This window comes from Mytilus galloprovincialis, chromosome 10, assembly GCF_965363235.1.
Source record: "Mytilus galloprovincialis chromosome 10, xbMytGall1.hap1.1, whole genome shotgun sequence".
Lineage (NCBI taxonomy): Eukaryota > Metazoa > Mollusca > Bivalvia > Mytilida > Mytilidae > Mytilus > Mytilus galloprovincialis.
Genome location: NC_134847.1, coordinates 22,952,170 through 22,974,559, shown reverse-complemented (window position 1 = coordinate 22,974,559; position 22,390 = coordinate 22,952,170). Strand labels below are relative to the sequence as shown.

The window sequence follows — 22,390 nt, the reverse complement described above, 5'->3', positions numbered from 1 at the left end:
TCCTCCTAGAATTAACGTAGGAAAATAGGTGATAATATACGAAGTGAAATACTTCTCTCACTCTGAGTCTCAGTGACTGCTGTGGAAAGTAAACTTGGAATTGATAGTACAAAAATAAAACACAATAGGCCTAAGTACATTGTTCATACACTTTTAACCGGGATTGGCTATTTTGTTACTATTCAGATTACGTAAATTACATTTTACATGTGCAGTTGAATTAGTTTTGAAAATAATATTATCCAGCTACATTTACATGTATACATGTGTCAATGAAAACAATGGCAATCGTATCCCTCAGAGCAATCTGCTCTTTGATTTGCATTTGAGCTGCCAGTACCTTGCATGCAATACACGCTAAATTTACGCTTATCCCATCTGACCTCAGAGTTATCCTGGAGGGGGGTCAATAGGGGGTCCGTTAACATGTTAACTAACAACACCTCGATTTTGGAAAAAACAGTTAACAACAAATGCAAAGATGCTGATAACAGTAAACAAAATGGGTCGAAAACAGTTAACAGTTTAAATTTGTCTCAGATAACAGTAAACAACACCTTGAAAAGGTCCAAAACAGTTTAACATTAAAAAGATATTATTTTGATGTAATAAATATTCTAACTTGGCTGCATTTTGGGTTAGAGGCCTTGGATGTTGGAGTTCGTCCCATATTAACAAAAAAGTTGATATTTGACCGTCCAAAAAGAGTTTTCAAAGTGACCCATCGATTCCCGCATTTCAACTTTTAATTTTATTACAAAATGATGTTATACTTGAAAAGAAAAGGTGCAGGAATCTAATATATCTATTCTAAAAATATGAACACCTTCATTGATTACTCCATGCCAAATACCTACAGTATATACCTTTTGGCATGCCAGTAACAAGTTTGCTAGTAGTCTCTTGTCCATTTATTTATCATTATCATTTTGTTTAATTTCTTTTGTTACCTGTTCTGACATCGGACTCAGACTTTTATTGAACTGAGTTTTACTGTGCATATTGTTGTGTGTTTGTTTTTTCTATATTGGCTAGAGGTATAGGGAGAGGGTTGAGATCTCTAAAAACATGTTTAACCCCGCCATATCTAAGCTCGTCCCAAATCAGAAGCATTTGGACTTTGTTAAGTCTTGTAAGATTTTTAATTTTAGTTACTTGTGTATATATTGGAGTTTTTACGTCCATTATCACTGAACTAGTATACATTTTTGTTAAGGGTCCAGCTTACAAATGTAAGCACACCCACGGGTGCTGGAATTTCTTGCTGCATTGACGACCCATTGGTGGCCTTCTACTGCTGTCTGCTCTTTGGCCGGGTTGTTGTTCCTTTGACACATTCCCATTCATTTTTCACAATTTGGTCATCTAGTTTGCTTACTTTAGAAAATCTTCTCCTTTGTCTGTCTGACAGCAGTCTTCACGCTGAACTGCTAAATCTACAGGCACGCAGCTCAATTTTTGAAAAATTTTGGTTAGATTCTGTTGGCCTGTAGATCTGATTTTTACAGGCCCGAGAGCAATTTTACCAGCCTGGGCTGCCTGGGCTGCCACTCGGCATGAAGACCAACTTTGAAACTGCTAAATCATTTTCAACCAAACTTGGAGTTGGATGAGTTTCAGATTACATGCATATATGTATGTAGTAAAAGTTTTGTATGGTATTTCATTGTATGTAAAGAAACATAGACAATACATGTATGGCTAAAATTGAACATTGGGGGTAAAATGTATTTTTTTCGTTTGAAGAAAATATGACACTCTGATAGATATGAAGAACATTTGAAAGGCATTTTTTAGCAACTAATTAATATATATATATATATTGAAAAGCAAAAATAATCATTGATGAAATATTTAAGCAAAAAATTACAGGTGAACTGAACTGTTCAGGCTCTAGAGAGCCCCTTGTTAAGTAAACAATACACTGATAGCAGCAATTACAGGTGGGACACAGGGTTCTTTTTTTTTTTAAACTTTGATGTTTTTATATAATTAGTTCTAATTAGAATACTATAATAGATTGATGTTTTTATATAATTAGTTCTAATTAGAATACTATAATAGATTGAAAGAAATTGTTGCTGCAAAAAATGTTCAGCAAAATAAGATTGCCAAATAAGCCAACATGGCAGACAATGGCAATATCACCAATTGAATCCATTTAAGATTTTACCCATTTTTGCAGAAATTGTAATAGATATATGCAGAAACTTGTTTAAGTATCCCAAATATCATAGACTATACTATGCAAGTTACTTTCTATTATGTATCTATTGTCAATGATTGTAGATTTATTAGAATTGGTTTGATACTCATTTTAGCATTTTAGTGGAATTAAATGTTCAATGAATTACAAATGTACAAATTTTCTATACTAAGGCTTGCATGTAGCTAGGCAGACTTTGTCAAAACCATGAAATTAAAAGTCCATGATTCAACGAAGTAGCAATTTTCTTTAACCACAGAAATTGATTACCACAAAAATCAATGAATCTACTGTAAGCAAAAAGTAGAGGTATGATAATACCCTCTTCCTTTTGAGTCCATTTATATATAATATATTTAAAGGAAGTATCATATTAAGATTATTTTTTTTAGTCCTTGAACTTGCTAAATAAGTAAACAATTAATTCCTTTCAAGATTATGTCAATCCTATTAATGTATGAGGATTAAACAATATATCACTGTCGTTAAACTGATCATGTACATAATTGCTGTTACAAATATCCCAAGATGGCTGACTGAAAATGACATTTTATATCTATAAGATGTTGCAAGAGTGCCAATGAGACAACTCTCCATCCAAGTCACAATTTGTCAAAGTAAACCTAGTCAAACACATATATTTTTTTATTAGTTCATATTAAAGAATGAAAATTATTCCTCAGAAATTTTGATATTAGTGAACATGTACAACATTACCAATTTGAACTTTTAGCATAACAAAATTTAAGGATGGATTGTTTTAATCTGTTATTATAAATACAAATCTGCTTGACATTTGTTAAGATATAGAACAGTCTGAAAGTTCTGTTTTTGTTGTAAAAAAGTAAAAATGTATAACAAAAATATTGAATCATTAAAAGTGACAAAAACAATTTTATACTGTTTTAAATTAATGTTGTTTCATCAACCCTTTATCAGTCTATTAAAATATTTTTAAAAGTTGTGCAAATGAAAGCCTCTAATATCCCCTTATCATCCTTAATTGTATGCATTTGTAGTGTTATATTGTTTGTTTTCTATTGATAAGAAATGTTTTTAATTTGAAGTTATAATTTATCAGTTGTTCAAAGCAATAGTTTTGTTCCCTTTAAAAGACCAGAATCAGGTAGGTATATTGATTATATGTTTTACCTGTAGTTTACAAATATATAATAAGCACCTTTGGGGGTCTCAATGGACTTTGAACCATCAGGTTCATTGGAGCATATCGACTTTGTTGATAATTACAAGCTGACTAGTCAGCTGTGATAAATATTAATTTTCTTAAATACATGTATATGTTACAGTAAATAGGTGAAATTAGGAATTACATGTAATTACTAAAATTTAGGAATTACATGTAATTCCCGATGCACTTAGTAAATACAAGTAATTCCTGAAACTGTCCAGTTATTACCAGTAATTACTGATTTTAAAATGAATTTTTACAGCTATTTACTAACTGTTAAAACAATGTAGTAATATGGTCAACTGATCAAAAGTTATGGTAATACTAATTAGAAAATCAGTGAGTATTCAGCTATCAAAATTTTAAGGGTGTTGCAGAACCCAGTGTCTCGCCTATTTTTGCTGTGAGTCGCAGGCCTAACAAAAATAGGAAAAAAAATATTTATAATTTTCCTCTAGATGCTATCTTTTGACTAGTTCTGTAAGAATCTTCTATCAAAATTTGTTAAAAATTCAGGATGGTTTATGAAATCTAAACTTTAACTGCAGAGTGTATGTTATGTTAACTGGAAAAAAATAGTCCGTTTAAATAAGTAATATACGGATAGTATTTTTTTAAATTTTATTTCTAGATATTATCTTATGATCATAAACAAGCTTCTGTTCAATTTTGGTAGAAATCCAGGATATTTTGAGAAAGTTATTAAAATTTAAAAAATTTAACCACAGTGTGAATGTAATGTTAATTGGCATAAAAACTAAGTCCCTTTATAAGGAAAGTACGGAAAAACTTGATTCTATTTTTACAAAATTTACTTCTTGAAATTTATCTTTTGATCATAAACAACTGAAGCTTCTGTTCAAGTTTGGTAGAAATCCAGGATAATTTGAGAAACTTATCAAAATTTAAAAAATATAATCACAGAGCGAATATTTGTGGACGCCGCTGGCGACGGAATTATTAGGTTGGTTCGCTATGTCTCGCTTTTGCGACAAAAAACGCAGGCTCGACGAAAAGGAAAAGAATGTCAACATTGAAAGTAAAACAAAAGGGATGGACCATTTAGTTGACTTTGTCAATCCACAAAAAGATCATTTTATACAGGAAGAAACGATGATAAAATTTTGTTGGAGGTATATAAGCTTAAGTTTGGAGGTCTTGAAAAACTCATAAAAACATGGAAATATGAAAATGTGTATAAATTTGTTTGTGAAGAATGTCAGCTTCATCGCAAATGTCTGACAAAAGAAGTCGTAGTTAAACCTATTTTGTAAAAGGAATTTAACTCATGTTATTGGCCAAGTTGATATGCAGAGTATGCCTGATGGAGATTTTAATATAACAAAATTATGAGATTTTAAGAATTATCAAGATCATTTAACCAAGTTTGCCATAATCTAATGTCTATCTTAAAAAATAGCTGGCTAAATTGCCTATAAATTTCTCAAAAATGTTTTTCTCAATTTTGGATTGATATCATTGTCTTGCACGCTCAAAATGATTTTTAGGGAATTTCAAAACTTATAAAACAACCATTTTCCAGTTTCAATTCACAAACACTGAAGAGTATGCACTTTTAATGTGCCTTATAATCCTTGATCCTTAAGTAAGCCCTAAAAATCCCTACCCTTTACTTTCTAATTTGATATCTTGAATTATGTCTTTAATTTTTAACAAAAATATCAGGTTAGTAAATAGCTGTAAAAATGACAAAAAAAATCAGTAAATACCTGTAATCACTGAAACAACTAGTAAATACATGTAATTACTAAATTGACTAGTGATTACAGGTATTTACTGAAATGTTTAGTAATTACGTGTAATTCCTAATTTCACCTATTTACTGTAACATATATATATATGATGTCTTGTGTTGGCTAAGACTTTGTTTACATTTCACCCATTAGTGACTGCATCCAGCTTGCTGAAGTAATGTAAGTCATATGTTAAATAATATTAAGAATTACAGTAGGTACATTGGAACAACTTTCTTTGATTTAATTGTATGTATATGCTGTTTTAGCATCTGATGATTATAAGTATGTGCAAGAAAAAGAAAAGCCTTCAATTGAATGAGAAAAAGTAACAGATTAGTAAATATAACATATATTCTTAACATTAAGTCATTGACCTGAGTCAGTGAGTTCTAGATTAGTGTTATATTGATATATTTATAGCATTTTTAATGGTATTAAACAATGTTGTTTTCTTATATTATATGTCTCTAATTTATGTCTAATCTGACGTACTTGTATGTAATGTCATGAAAGCTCTTTATAGGGCCCTTTAATTGGAAATAAAATATTCTTATTCTTATTCTTATTCTTATTCTTATTGTGCAATATCCAATTATCCTTGTTGCCTGTTGTTTGTAAAAAAAATTAAAATAAAATAATATATTTGTTCAAATGTTTGATATAATTTTCATGAACTGAGAAATAAATATACATGGTGACATAATGTAAATTTATACAGACTAAAGTGATCTAGTTTATTACTAAGTTGTCCCCTCGACATTACTCGTAAATCAAGGGCAGATCTGACATATCAATGTTACTGTAAAATACCGGTACAATTGTTTTTATCTGTCTTGAATGTGAATATAGATATATCATTTGTCTCAAACTTAGCCCCACAATGTTAGATCTGTTAATTTGCGTTAGTACAGTATTTATGTACAGTAATTAAATAAGTATAAGTACAGAAAATGTAAGTAAGTTCAGTTTATTACAATGTCACAATCTAACATATAATATAGTATTCACAATATACAAGCAACATAAACATATATTAGGTTCCTTCCTTAAAAAACATGAGACACTTTTAACTAATGCCCATTGATTGCATTAAATGCATACACAATTTAAAGATAATTTTTCAAAATTAAAAATTATTAAAAAGTATAAAGTATTTTCTGTAAAAATAAACCTTTGTCCACAAAAAAGAAGGAGAAAAATATAAGTAATTAAAAGTTTTAATATGCTCATGAATAACTGGTTAAAGATTTAACATCTTTTGTAAGACAGGAATTTTTAGCTCATGTGAGCTTTTGCCATCCCTTGGCATCTGTCGTCATCAACATCTGTCCGGTGTAGAATATTTCACAAATCTTAGTCTATGAAACAAGTGAAGCAATTTCAACCAAACTAAAGCTGAATGATCATTAGGGCGTTTTATTTTCTGTTTCGTCAAAAAACATGGCCACCATGGCCGAAAATAGAACATTGGGGGAAAATGCAGTATTTGGCTTTAATATATCTAATAAAAATGAAACTTTAAGAGAAATTGGACATGGGCTAAAATTGTTCATTAGGTCAAGTATTGCTCTTTAAGGACAATTTTACAGAATTTGATTATCGTGTTTATCAATATTCAACTTCAAAAAATCTTTTCCTCTGAAACTACTAGACCAAATTAAACCAAACTTAAGATGAATGATTTGTAGGTTTGCGTTTTTTTCTGTCTCCTCAAAAACATGTTGACCATGGCTAAAAACAGAACATATCGCCTTATTTTAAGCTCCCTTTTGATTTTCATCAATTTCAAATATGACATTGAAAAGTAATTGAACTTAATTTTTGAAAAGAACTTTATTTTTTGAAAATGTGACGGGTATATCATAGGCTCCTGGCACAGCTGTTTATTTTAGTTTCCAGACAATAAGTTGTGTGCAAGTGTATGGATCTCTCTGAAAATATTACTGCTGAGCAATTCAGGCTTTTGGGAGCCTCTTGTTTATGTATTTTAAGTTACAAGAAGCTTACTGGTAATTCCTAAGCTGAAATAAATCCTGTAAAGTTTTATTCAGGCTTTAGCTGAAATTTGAAACATAAACGACAGACTAAAGGATACACATTTTGAATTCAGTGATTTCAAATCATTGCATAAACCAAGACAATGTGTTATTAGCAGAATTTTGTAATGACCTTTTTTGGATATATTTTTTCAGTAGTGATTTAAGGATAGGTATCGTTAACGGTTATATTCCATTAAGAATTCATATTTAAAGAACCAAATTTAGTCCCAACTTATAATTATCCATAATCTAATTCTGAAAATATAAAGAAAATGATAATTAGTGCTTGTATTAACTTGTGAAGGCATTATACTAGTTAAGTTTACTTGTTTAAAGTATTTTTTGACTAAACCATCATTAAGAAATCTTCAATTGCACAGTATTGGGCAATAAACAGAAATATCAAATTGCGCAATAACACAATACTACCCAATATCCAGATATTTTCAATTGCATAGTACATTGTATTGCGCAATAGCAAGAAATATCCAATTGCACATATTAGTATTGCACACTTGCCCAGTATTGGGCAATAGAAGAAATCTTCAAATGCACAGTATTGAGCAACAGCAAGAAATATCCTGTTGCGCACTGTCACAGTAATGTGCAAATTACCATACCAAAAAACTGCACAATAGCAAGAAATCTCCAATTGCATAGTATTAAATTGTGCGATAGCAAGAAATATCCAATTGCACAGTATTGTGCAATAGCAAGAACTCTTCAATTGAAAATTGATACAACTATTTTAACCAAATTTTTAAGGTCCTTCACCACATTTATTTTGTGTCAGAAACCTACATTATGTCAAAAATTTGATCACAATTCAAATTCAGACAGTGTCAAGCTTGAATATTGTGTCCAAACTTGCACCAACTGTTCAAGATTCAAACCTCTACGGTCCTATCATGCTGCACTCGGTGAAGCGTTTTATTTTAAAGAGGGTAATGCCCCTTGGAAACATTGGTTATGTAGGACATTGCATCTTCAGCGCTCTCTTGTGTTCAATTCTTGCCAGATTTTTATGAAATTTACACCTTTAGTTTTTATTATTAATTTTTTGGACCAGTTGGAAAATCAGTGTTGATAATTTTAAAAGAGTTGTGCCTCTTTGAAATATTATTTATATGTAAAATTGCCTAATGAGCAATTTATGTGTACAATCCTTACCAGATTTTTATGGAATTTTTTATATAGGTTAAAATTATGGATGTTTTTTTACAAGCTCAATCACCGTGTATCATCGTACAGCGGATATAGGTACTAACCAAGCGGGCGTGAGCGATTTTGATCTTACATGGTAACGAAAATCTTTGTTTTGTTCACATAATATCAATGTGTACTTCAATTTAAACATAATTGCTGTTTTAAGAAATGATTTGGTCGTAGGTTGATGATTAGAGATATCTCATTATTTTCCCAAAACAAGAACAATTACTAAAAACATGTGAAAATACTTGTCAAAGAAGTTGGCCCTTGTTTCATCCGATATATTCTATATTCATTGCAACTCTTTTTCTGATAAAAGGCCACTGTGTGTGTGTAATAGATATAGCTGGTTCAATAATTGGCATTAAAATCTTTCATACATATGTTATTTTTCGATATTTTATCCCGAAAGAAGCGTTGTGTACAGTGTTTAGCTGGCCACATAAATCCTTATGTACGGTGCATAGTTAAGTTGTTGTACACTGTACACAAAAACTTTATTTTCATACTCGTTTATTACCCAAAAAGTTTCAAGGAATGAGTAATCACAAGTAGGTTTATGATTGGTAACTTTTACTTTTGCCCTGTATTAGGTTTCGTTCAGATAAAACATGTACCGGTAAATGTCTCAACAACTGTATCGAAACTGAAAATTAGTGTTGACATTCACAACTATTTGCACATAAACAAGTTAATTGTTCTTAATAGAATATCAAAGTTGTTTTATGAATAGGAAAAATAGATGCGAAAATTATTTGGGAGCAGGAATTTCGAATGTTGAGAAATGTACATTGAATATTGATAAAGCAAAACAAAGATTTTCGTTACCGTGTAAGTTCAAAATTGATCATGCCCACTTGGTTAGTACCTATATCTGCTGTACTGATGATACATGGTGTCAATGATCAATCTTTTTTAAAAGAGTTATTTTCCTTTGAAATATTGATTATATGTAAAACTGCATTGTTAGCCCTTTTATGTGTAAAACTCTTGCCAGAAACTTATATTATATACTTATATCAGCAATGTCTTTGACTCTCTCCAAAATAAGTGCTGATTAAATACTTAACAAGTTATGTCACTTGGTAATGTTTATTGTTGCAGAAAGCTCGACATAGGGATAGTGATCCGGTGGCAGCGTTAGCTAACTTCTTAAAAGCTTTATATTTAAGAAGGTGGAAGACCTGGATGCTTAATACTTTGTATATGGATGCCTCATGTTACAACGTTTCCGTCAGTCACATGTCCAATGTCCTTGACCTCATTTTCATGGTTCAGTGACTACTTGAAAAAAAAGTTAAGATTTTTTGTAATGTTAAATTCTCTCCTATTATAAGTAATAGGATAACTATATTTGCATAGGTCCTCATGCCTGTCAGACAGTTTTCACTTGACCTCAACCTCATTTCATGGATCAGTGAACAAGGTTAAGTTTTGGTGGTCAAGTCAATATCTCAGATACTTTAAGCAATAGGTCTACTATATTCGGTATATGGAAGGACTGTAAGGTGTACATGTCAAACTTGCAGGTGTCATCTGACCTTGACCTCCTTTTCATGGTTCAGTGGTTATAGTTAAGTTTTTGTGTTTTGGTCTGTTTTTCTTATACTGTATGCAGTAGGTCTACTATATTTAGTGTATGGAATGATTGTAAGGTGAACATGTCTAACTGGCAGGTGTCATCTGACCTTGACCTCATTTTCATGGTTCAGTGGTTATAGTTAAGTTTTTGTGTTTTGGTCTTTTTTTCTTATACTGTATGCAATAAATAGGTCAACTATATTTGGTGTATGGAAATATTTTATGATCTATTTGTCAGTCTTGCAGGTTTTATTTGACCTTGACCTCATTTTCACGCTTCATTGCTTAGTGTTAAGTTTTTGTGTTTTGGTCTATTTTTCTTAAACTATAAGCAATAGGTCAACTATATTTGTTGTATGTAAGAATTGTTAGCTGTACATGCCTGCCTGGCATGGTTCATCTGACCTTAACCTCATTTTCATAGTTCATTGGCCAATGTCTAGTTTTCTTGGTTAAGTTTATGTGACAGTTGTAATAAAGCTATTTAGGAGTCAGGACTATCAACATAATATCAATAATTAGTAAAGAAGGCGAGACATTTCAGCGTGTGCACTCTTGTTATAATGGAAGTCACATTGCATTTGCTCTGAATCAAAGCTTTCTTTTTTCTTAAGATATTTATAAATTCTTTTTATATTTATTTTATGAAATTTTCCTTTGATCTTTAGAGTTACATGAAAAATTATTGCTAGAATCTAAGGTAGCATACATGTGCCGTTGTCAGTGTAATTAACAACATCATCATACATGTAGATAGAATAGCAATTAACAGATTATCATTATCATCTCAACTCAATTGCCGTACTGACTCAAGCTAGAAAATCAACGGAGATGACCAACGATAATCTTTAATTATTCAATTTATTTTTGTCAGTGAAAAGTCAATTGAGACTGGGAACAGTATATCTAATCAGTGATATTGTTGGCTTTTTTCAAAACTACCCCTACCCTTTTTTATTGGGAAAATATGCGTCATTTTTATCAAATTGGGAAATTTATAATAAACCATGAATTTGATTGGAACTTCAATTTGCCCCTTTCAAGAGGTAAACCCTCATTTGAAATAAGACCCCTTATTATCAGTGATGATACATATATAGACCCTCAAATCTGCAAATACAGTCATTTTAGGCATGAAAAATGTTTAAATAAGTGTTTTTCAGTTTTAATTCATGCAAAATTACTACTGAGACTGCACTGTTTGGGAAAAAAATTGTCTCTTGGGGAATAATTTTAAGCCATTTTTTTTTCCAAGTTTGGATTTTTCTCCAGGGGAAAAAGCTTTTATTCTCCAGTAATTTAAGGCAAACAATATCACTGCTAATATATATGTTCCTGATTGAGAGTAACTCTGTCAAAGAAATTTATTGTAAAACATGTAATTATTAGCATTCTAAACTTTCTAAAGCGTAGAATAGGAATATATAGTACAAATGAACTAAACAAGTACACAATCACATCATCCAACTGTTGAAGTGACCTAGACCAATTGGCCAATAATACTTGTATAGATATAATAAGATTTGGTATGACTGCCAATATCTTTTTGCAGATATATTAGGTACATTTTGATGCACCTGCTGTTTAATTTTGCCTCAACCTGTTATGAATTTTATACACCAAACTTATTACCACAAAACTCAGACAAGTACAAATTTGAGTAGCATCACTTTTGCTGGTCTTGAGTTATGTCCCTTTATAAAGTTATTATGCAAGTGGGGTCATCTGATCTATGTCCCATTGGAACATTCCCCATTTAAGTTTTGCAGACATATGTACATACATGTAAAGTCTATTTTGAAATTGGTCTAAATTACTGGATAAAGAAAACAAATTTGGTAAATTTAATAAAAATTTCAGACATTGCTCTAAAAGATGATTTTTTTCCCACACAGATTTAAAGGAAAAGCTGCAACATGGCTGAAGCTCATTCTGCCGTAGCCTTCTCCTTTTCAGTAACACCAGAAGGTTTGGATGTCAAGCTCAACCATGAGGCACTTAAAGCCGTCTGGAGAAGTGGTTTCAGATCAGCTAAAAAACGGGTTGGCAGAATGCAGGTAAATTTTACTGTTTATTTTACTTACAAAAATGTACTTGTTAAAAAGGATACATGTATGTATTCATGTCACATGTGATATAAATACAATTTGTTGTAGGTTGTACTGGTTTATGGATCAAGTATTTTGTTATTGGTGTTATTTAACTGTATATTCTTGCAGTACTGAAATGAGACACTGTCCAATCTGGTTGTCATGTTAGCTCAATTTATTTTACCTGTTAAACATGACATTTGCCTTGCCAGTTGGAAATATTGATTACCCGGTATATGGAGAATTGCATCGTTAGCGCTCTCATGTGTTAAATTTTTGCCAGATGGTTATGAAACTTATTTTTCGTTTATTTCCATTTGTAGAACCAGTTTAAAAATGGAACCTATCCTGCCACTCCTACTAGTTGGTTGTTTATAGCAACAATTGTTTTAGCCCTAAAGATTGGAGGATTTGATCCATCTTTTGGATTGATAGAATCTCAAGATAAATATGTAGCTGCAGTGTAAGTACTTAGAAGGAAAGGTACAATATGTGTTGAAATGTCATTACTCAGAAAATAATAATACCATTCCTGTTAATAATAATGGTACGTACTTAAAAATGGTTTAATGGTAAGGACACCAGGTCAAGGTCAAAGAAGCAATAACAGAATATTTCTGTAAACCTAAAAAACAATATCAGCACTGAACATCATTTCACCTGTATTCCCAAAAAAAATCACAAACAAACCAAAACACAACTGTCCATAACATTACACCAAAAACTTTGTTTTTCTAAAAAATACATAGAAATTCCAACGCATCTTCTGCACCTCTGTTGCTTCAATTTGCTTCAAGTTCAGATACTTTCATTTCATTTCAGTTACTGATTTTGGTTTTGTCTGAATGATTTTAGAGTTGAGTTTTGTCTTATATATTTCAGATTTACAAACCAATCTCCTGCCATTATACATTACATCAGCTGTGTTTTATATGCAACTTATTTATGGTTTGCAAAGATAATTATCATCAAATGGTCATTACGGGTATTGCTTAGATATCACAAATGGATGTATGAAGCAAGAGGACCAATGTCATTAAAAACCAAAATTTGGATTGTAAGTGTTTAACTACTCATGTACTTTGCTTCTTTTGAAGAATGTTCAGCTTTTAATATTTCATAGAAACTCTTACATGATTTAATAACAAGGACATCATGTTCTTCTTTTGGGCTTAGATAAAAATACAAAACAATAAGGAACATACTAAACTCTGAAAATATTAAAATTCAAAAATGTATTTTGTAAAAACTAATAGTCTCATTTATCAGGTTAATTGAACAAAGCGATTGTGATATACGATATGTAGGACAAATAGGATGGGAACTTTGTAATCGAACACAGGAACATCTATACCACTTCCGAAAATCTAAGAAATTCAAAAGTATTATTTACCAACATTTAAGGTAGATTCATGGTATACCGCCATCTTGGATTGAACAATCACAGTAAAAAATCGGTCTAGTTATTTGCCTAAATCTGCAAATTTGGAGACAGATTTGCAATTTGATGGTTAGAATGTTTAAGAATATAAAGAAAACTTGGCAATTTATTGTATAATTCAAAATAATTAAACAAATATCATTTTTTTTTTGCTGTTTGAATCATTTTTTTCAAATGAGCCATTTAAGGGAAGATAACTCTTTTAGTAAAAAATTTATACTGGACAGATAGGGAATTTTTTTCTTTTTACTTGTAGCAAGAAAACAAGTTCGGTGACACCATTTTTTCTTTTTATTTTCTTAAAACATATTACAAAACCTATCTTTTCACAATTTATTTCAAAATTCTATCTCATAGATTTTTTTTTATGCACACAATTGTGTTTTTCCATTAACAATCTAACCAAATTTAGGCAATTTTCAACGACTCATAGCTTAAAAAATAGCACGGTGACCCCTACTTTTTATTATATTTTTGAAAAGAGCATATTAAAATCTTCATTCTGGCTAAGTATAAGAAAATTCTGTCTCAAAAAAGATTTACTTATGATCTACCTTAAACACAACTACAATATTAGATTTATAAGATTACAACTGCTAGAAATGGACAAGAAACAACAAGGGCAATAGCATATATAATTTGTAGATTCAGGTAAAATTATCTAACTGTCTTGGATTAAATGACTTCAGACATCTATCCCCTGGGTCTAATTGACAATATACTTGGACAAAGGAACATATCTACAACTTCTTCTATTGATATCATGAATATTGTTGATAAAAGACAACGTAATAGTAGATCTCATGGAAAACTTATCAATAGAAATCAATGAATTAAACATTAAATAAATTATACACTTGATAATCCATCTATATATAAACACAATGGTAGGCATCAATTATATGTAAACTGGGTCAAATACCAATTAGTAAATTTATAGCATGATATTTTCAAGGAGGTGACCTAATATCCTTCTTCAGCCTACTCTATGAATATTTGCATATAATTACAGTTTTGATATTAGTTCAAAGCCTGGGAATTAACAAGGTATCCTAAAATGTCCAAAACTTGTATTGTGACTACATAGAAATAGTGGAGAAAAGGAAGAAATTGGATTTTCAATCCTCAGGGATGACTCTCCATGGTTATCTGTATAAAATATATACACTTAGCTATAATACAATAAAACTACAGCAAGTCTTTACTATTTTGTTTAAAAATAAGCTTGAAAAATCATATTACCCAGTATTGCCTATTTAATTTAATTCAAGGAGTATTGCCATCTGGGTAATTCTTTGTCAACCCTGTGTTGGAAAATTGCTGGTAATTGTTATATTGTTTACACCATGATGAATTAAAGATCAGGTTAGCATTTTGTTCCAGTTCAATGATTTTTTAACCGGTAGGGGACTATGTATCTTATGCAATACTCTTTAGAGTGCTTGTTTTCTTCACACTAAAGTTAGAAATATAAATTGTTTGTTAAATTGATTAGTTAATAGTATATACAGCAGATTACAATATTATTACAGATGACTGTTAAGATATTAGGAGGAAGAAAACCTTTATTGATGAGCTATCAGTTTTCATTACCAAAGTTATTTGTGCCTTCAGTGAAAGAGACAGTCAATAAGGTATGTCAATTTAATGATTTAATGAGGAAAGGTATATACAGGAGACAGTCAATAAGGTATGTCAATTTAATTAGGAAAGGTATATACAGTAACCAGATTGTATATACAGTAACCAGATTGTATATACAGTAACCAGATTGTATATACAGTAACCAGATTGTATATACAGTAACCAGCTTTCTATAGATCTCAAACTTTTAAACTGCATAACATACTATTAAAAGTTGTAAGGAAGCCTACACACCTTTTTTTGGGGTCATATTTTATTAAATGACAATGTTAACAAAAAAAAGTCTGAAATCACTAAATCTTACAGTCCAGTTTCTGATAAGCTTAAGTTTCTGTCATGAATTCAGAGTGCTCAATGAGCATTGCATATAAACAAAATTTATAACAAACTAAATCACAATATATGTTTGTTTCCCTTTCTTGATTCATTGCTAGGACATAGAAATACGGGGTCTCACATGTCCAATTCTTTCCAGGTTTTTCTCTCTTGCCTGAGATGAAAGTCGGTGAAAACTAGTTAGACAATTATTAAGGTTTCATAGGAACTATATATAGCTACTTGTGATAGATCAGTGATGTTTTCTAATAAGTTGGATTTCTATTAGTACATATCAGTTTGGTGGCTATTAAAGTGCCCATGGTCTAGGTCAAGATTGATATAGACTTTCCATTGACAAGCAATTTTCACTGTTAAGTCTTCTGCTAAAATAAGTTTTATAGGAGCTACTTGTGATAGATCTTTATCTTGTATAAAGTTGCATTACTATCAGTACATATCAGTGTGATGACTATTTCAAGGCAATCTAGCATTTTATGATCATGACAAAATGAATTTGCAAACCTTCATGGATTATTATTATGAAACTTGGACAGAAGCTGTGTAGCCACTTGCTGATAGTTTGATATTTTACAACACTCATTGTAAAAGGAAAAGTTTCTTTCCTCAAAGTTTTCTTGCCATCAGTGAAAGTCCATTACGTAACCCAATCAATTGCATGCAGCTCCAGACCTTAGATCTTGTTATCAATGAATGACATCAGAAGACCATCAATAATTTGTATATATTTATGACATACAAGTGTGTTTATATTTGACATGTAATTATAATATGGTCTTCACCTAGATCATATTTCACAATTAGATCCGATGCATAGAACAGGACACTCATTACTCCAGAATCAAGAGTTAAAAAGTGGTCATTTGCTTTTTATACTACAATGCTTTATTGCTACTACAGTGTAATAAAAATATTCTTACCATTTCCAATACTTTAAAGGTCATCCCATGATCCTTACCAAGTCTTTGATTGGTCTGTTTCAAAGGGATGGATGGTGGGATGTGTTATTACAATCTATTTACCTTGACCTCATACTGTTATTGTATATATACCCCCGTATAAACTATTTATGTTATCTCCATTTAGTTTAAATAGTTACCAAAGTGATGCTCTAGTATATGTTGTAATGTTTTTTTTATTTAACTCTTTAAGTATTTAAGATCGGTAAAACCTCTGATGGAGGATGAAAAATATCAAAGAATGGAAAAACTCAGCAAGGAATTTCAAGAAGGAGCAGGAAAGAAGTTTAACAGATATTTAGTACTCAAATCATGGTGGGCTACTAATTATGTAAGTGCATAGAAAAATACTGATGACTATAGTTGTGGACAATACATAACTTGCTTGGTCGCAATTACAAAATTATTAATTTCCCCACAACCTGAATAAATCAGTCGTTATAATTCCCTGATCTACAATTACTTCATTAATGCCTGAATGCATAGACAATGAAAAATCTCCAATCAGTCATTCGGAATTAGCTTGGGATTTACTTATCTAGATAAAATTAAGCAGATTGCAGAATGGTCATCTCTTAAGGGACGACATCGAAAGATCGATGTAGGATAAAAAACTTAAATCAAATAGTTTGGGGGTGGGGGGGTCAACATCGCTGCAAGTTTTGTTAATATAAAATCGATTTTACATATATCCCTATTGGTCAATCAATTTTTCCCAAATTAAGTTAAGAGGGGGGGTGTGGGGGTCAGTGAAAAAACTATGTGAATTAAGTTTTTTATCCTTCATTGAACTTTTGATGTCGTCCCTAAACATGGCACCAATCAAAATCAAGGATTCGTTAAGTGTTTATATTGTGTTAGGTATTCAGGCCCTAAACAAGTAGGAGAGATTGGATCATGAATTAAGGGATGGACTGAATTATTCTGGTTATTGCCCCCTCAGCAAAGTTGGCCAGGGATAGAGAAGTACCAGTTGAGTGTCTTTATCTGTCCTTCCAGTCTTGTAAGTGCTATTATGGCTTTATTTACATATTGAAAAAAAATCATATTAATATTGGTTGTGTCTAGAGGAACGCTAATTTCGTTGATAAATTTATATGAAAGAACATGACCATGTCACATGATGTGATGTTGCTGATGTGATACATGTTCATGATGTCATTGCCTAATATTTCAGAGTATCAAGTCCTGTCCATTGATCTAAAAAATATTAAGTTGTAAGATCAAAGGAAAAATGTTAAAATAGCAGATAATAAGACTGATAATGACTTAAAATAAGAATCATGGAATCCATGAACCAAATGTTTGATTTGTCTCTTTTACATTTTCTTCTACCAACTCTGGTTTCTGATGTCATTTAAATGGTTTATGGGCAAACTCATTCTAATGTCATTTACTGCCTGCTTGACATTTTATGTTCATTATGAAACCCTTTAATATTTATCAGATTTATCTAATCCATTTTATGATAATAATTTTAATTAAGATATTCATCCCTTTGCTTAACTTTTGCAACTTATATTAATCCCTTTCCACTTTGCTTAACATGTTATTTTCCAATACTAATTTAGTATACTTTATGGAAATTTCTTATATTATCAATTCACTTCATTGGACTTGAGACCGCCACGAAAAAGCCTAAATGCGGTGCCTAAAAGTGGTGTAAGACACCAAAAATCAATCAATCATTGCACTCACATAGTATTTGTCAATTTTCACTTACATTTTATATGCCCTGCCAACCCATAGTAGCTTGTAATATAAACAATGGGTGATAATGCCTTAAATTAACACCTGCTGAGCCCAAAGTTTGTCAATTTTGGAACAATTAACACCTACTCCAGCTGAGGTCTACAGATTCTTATTAGTCCCCTACTGATGAAGTTGAAGGGGACCTTAGGTTTGCACTTTCTTCGTCTGTCTGTCCATCCGTCAGTCCAGTAAATCAGTTTTTCACACTTTTTTCTTCATGTTTGAAGATATTGATTTGATATTTGGTTTATTGTTTTATCATGACAAGTGACAGATCAAGGTCAAATTTTGTTCTTGTCTGATGATTTTGTGCAGAGTTATGGTCCTTGGACTTAAATAATTAACTAAAATAATTATAGTTTTTCACAATATTTTTCGTCATGCTGTAAGATGTTAATTTGAAAATTGTTATAAAGTTTTATCATGACAAGTAACAGATCTAGTTTGAATGTTGTTCTTGTCTGATTATTTTGTACAGAGTTATGGTCCTTGGACTTAGACAATTCACTCAAATAATTAGTTTTTCACAATATGTTTGTTATGCTTGAAGATATTGATTTGAAAATTGGTATAAAGACTGTAAGGTTTCTAATCATATTTTTATTTTCTAGGTATCAGATTGGTGGGAAGACTATGTCTACCTTAGTGGAAGATCACCTATAATGGTAAACAGCAACTTTTATGCAATTGTAAGTGTGACTGTGTGTAAAGTCTAAGTTATGCTATCCCTGAAATTTCAGATTTATAAACATCTCATGCAGAAAGAAAGAAAGTGCCCTGAATGGATTTCTAATTTTCCAATTCAATATTTAAGACAGAATTAATGTTATGAAGACATGCAAGTTTATTGCAAAAATTTTAAAAAATATTATTCTGGTATGCATGTTCATAACTACTAAAATATTGATGATTATACATATATTATTACATTGGTTGCAATATATTACATTGATTTCCCAGTTAAATAAAAACCGATAATTTCACATGTGAAATAAACGTGGTTATTTCACTCTCTGACGTCATACAACAATAGGCGTTGTCAAGACGTCGATAACGTCCGATCAAAACAAATTGTCAATGCGTAGGAAAAAGATATAGTTCCTTACATTTTCTACATTAATTTCATAAAAAAAAGCCATTTGCCAATGTAATAAAAAGAATAACTAATCGCCGTATTTGAATATCAAAAATAAGACAACTTGTGACCGAACGCCGCTATGGATTAAACTTGTGCTGCGCACTCGTTTAATCCATGCGTCGTTCGGTCACGCGTTGTCTTATTTTTGATATTCAAATACGGCGATTAGTTATACTATAAAGAATATTTTTCAACTTCCAACACATCTTTTGGACAAATTAGAACTATTATTTTAATTCTATCATGGGCGTCTCAAAACAGAAAGTAGCCAGATTAGCTATTAAATCTATACACACTGAAATGAAATAAACAACAATCTCATAGTTCTCCTGTCAATATGCAACAGCATTGTGTATTGCACAAAAGCAAAAAAAAAGAGGGTTACATTTTTTTTTGGGGGGGGGGGGAATTAATTCGCAACAGCATAGTGTATTCCACAAAAGCAAAAAAAGTGAATACAATTCAAATCATATAACCCATTCTAAGTTCTTTGACTACAGTTATTCTGTGTCAGAAACCTATTAATATTATGTGTCAAATACTTAATTACAATCCAAATTCAGACCTGTATCAAGCGTGAATATTGTGTCCATTTTTGCCCCAACTGTTCAGGGTTGGACCTCTGCAGTCGTATCCAGCTGCACTCAGGGAAGCATTTTATTTTAAATTTTTCTAACTGGTTACCTGTTGACCAGAGCTTTATTTACTACACAACTTCATCAAGGATACTATGAACACATTAATGAATCCTCTCTTTTGATAGACTTTCCAATTGTAGATACATCATATAACTTCAGTTTCTGTGGAAATATGTTTTTTTATGCCATTTTTGATTTGCAGGATGCAGTATTGCTCCATCCCTCCAAGGTGCAGGTAGCCAGAGCTTCTAATATTATCCATGCCATGCTTCAGTACAGGAGAGATTTAGACAAAGAATCTCTTATGCCTGTAAGTAATTGTACCTTAGTTAGAGCTTAAAGAGGAAACAAATTCAAAACGTAAGTTCAATATTTTTTGATACACTTGAATGCATGGCTAAGTTTAACTATAAAATATGTGTACATGAACTTTCTTGTATAAAAAATCCTTATAAAATGAGTATCAAAATCTTCATAAATATACTGCTATTGAATTATTGACTTCCTGTACACTTAGCTAGAAGACCACTTGTTAGAACTTCGGCCAGCATAAGTGCCTGAGGACAACTGTGATGAAAGAATGTACACTTTACACTTTTACACTGACAGCAACAATCACATCCCAGACGCAGGGTTTAACAGAACCCTTTACAAATTTTAACAAATAATCGTATTGTATCCATAATTTTGTCAAAAATGCCAGGTGAGAAATATATACTTCTTGAAGCCTTTAGTTTATATCAAAACAAGAAAAATATTCCACTGAAATACTACATTTATCCATGTTGACTAAAAAATTAAATTCAGATTACTTTAGACTCATTATTATTTGTTGGATATCAATTTTCTTGGATTTCTTGGATACAATTGAATTAAAAAATCAAAAGTTTAATGAACAACATATTTTTAATAAGCATTATATGTATAGAGATTGGCCAAACTACGAAATCAGATATCCTCGAAAATTCAAAATTTCAGCAATCCATGAAAATTGAAACCCTTAAATACCAAAAAAATCCACAGAAGTAGAAAATAAAATAAAATACACACAAGACTTTTTGAAAATCATTTAGTATACAACTGATTTTTTGATAAAATGAATTCAGTCATACATTGTTGGAATCTTAAACAAAAAGATACTTCCACCACAGGATGAGTAAAAATGTAAGTATGTGGACCCAGTTCTAATTAGCATAAAGCACTAATATTTTACAAATGTACTTTTAAATTTAGTTGATGCTCAACAAAACAGTGCCATTATGTTCAGCTCAGTATGAAAGACAGTTTCAGACAACAAGAATCCCGGGTATTGAAAAAGGTATCATATGTTTTATCAAGAAAGATAATGGAATCAATCTTGAATTTAAAAAAAAAGTATAAAGTAGAAAATATTGTAATTTTGTGTTACTAATTACTTACAATAAAGCTGTTACATCATGCAGCATGTTACATCAACAGTGAAACTTGAAATTCGATGCAGTAAAGTTATAAAGGTATTCCTACCATAAAGGATATGAAAATAATGAAATGTAGCATGATTGACAATGAGACAGGATTTCAGACCACAGTACTACTAAATAACCAGGATATAGATATAAAAGTCAAATTTGACATGAAAGGGCAGACCTCTGAAATATATTATAAGGATAGTCACATGATATGATATGATCTTCAGCAGAATTAGAGCAGAATCATAGCTCCATTTCGTTATAAATACAGAAATGGTAAAATTATCTGGTTTCAATAAGGAGAAAAAGGCCTCAACTTTATATGGGTGCCATTCCTCTTTTTCAAAACTTGAATGATTACAGAGAATTGGTTAAACAAGTTATAATTATGAAGGTATAAAGTGTATTCAAAGAACTTATTGTGTGAAAAAAAAGGATTTTTTACCTGGAGTAGCCTCATCACAAGTGCATATATATAGCTATTCAGGGTATGCTTAAATACAGAAAAACAAATTTTACCTTGCACTCCTAAAATTTAACCACATTTGTGAAATTGTCCCTAGCTTCAAAACAAGCCATCATTTATATCCAAGTTTATGATATTGGCAGAGGAATTGAGGAAAAGGCTTCCATTATCACCCACCACAAATGAATTGCACATCTTTAACCATATTTGAAATTAAGTGATTTTTCAAAGTTTTCATTTAACATATATTGCAAAATAAAAAAACTGTCAATACAATATAGAACAGTACTGATAGATTTATTTGCCTCCTTGGTATCTTCTCTTGATTTTATGTGTCAACATACTGTGGATTCATTATTATTCGTTGAATACCATTTTTCATGGTTTTCCTGGATACAGGTGAACCACGAATTCAAAGTTCAACGAATAACATATTTTCAATAGGCTTTGTATAAAGAGATTTGCAAAACCATAAAATCAAATATCCACGAATATGA

The 22,390-nt window shown here is 31.1% G+C and overlaps 1 protein-coding gene across 7 annotated transcripts in view; it reads left to right on the top strand.

The window, feature by feature from the left end:
* Nucleotides 1-22,390, top strand: part of LOC143047186 (carnitine O-palmitoyltransferase 1, liver isoform-like) — a 51,000-nt gene that overhangs the window by 5,700 nt on the left and 22,910 nt on the right. For 5 of the 7 annotated variants that reach the window (XM_076220179.1, XM_076220178.1, XM_076220173.1 and 2 more), the window contains exons 2-9: nt 11,877-12,038; nt 12,395-12,534; nt 12,954-13,128; nt 15,045-15,146; nt 16,645-16,782; nt 18,815-18,892; nt 20,182-20,289; nt 21,213-21,297. In XM_076220179.1, coding sequence (XP_076076294.1) covers nt 11,898-12,038; nt 12,395-12,534; nt 12,954-13,128; nt 15,045-15,146; nt 16,645-16,782; nt 18,815-18,892; nt 20,182-20,289; nt 21,213-21,297 — 967 coding nt within the window. In that variant the 5' untranslated portion in view covers nt 11,877-11,897. Of the gene's footprint in view, nt 1-5,245; nt 5,330-5,469; nt 5,489-11,876; nt 12,039-12,394; nt 12,535-12,953; nt 13,129-15,044; nt 15,147-16,644; nt 16,783-18,814; nt 18,893-20,181; nt 20,290-21,212; nt 21,298-22,390 lie in introns of those variants that run through there. The other 2 variants (XM_076220174.1, XM_076220176.1) reach the window with 2 other exon arrangements.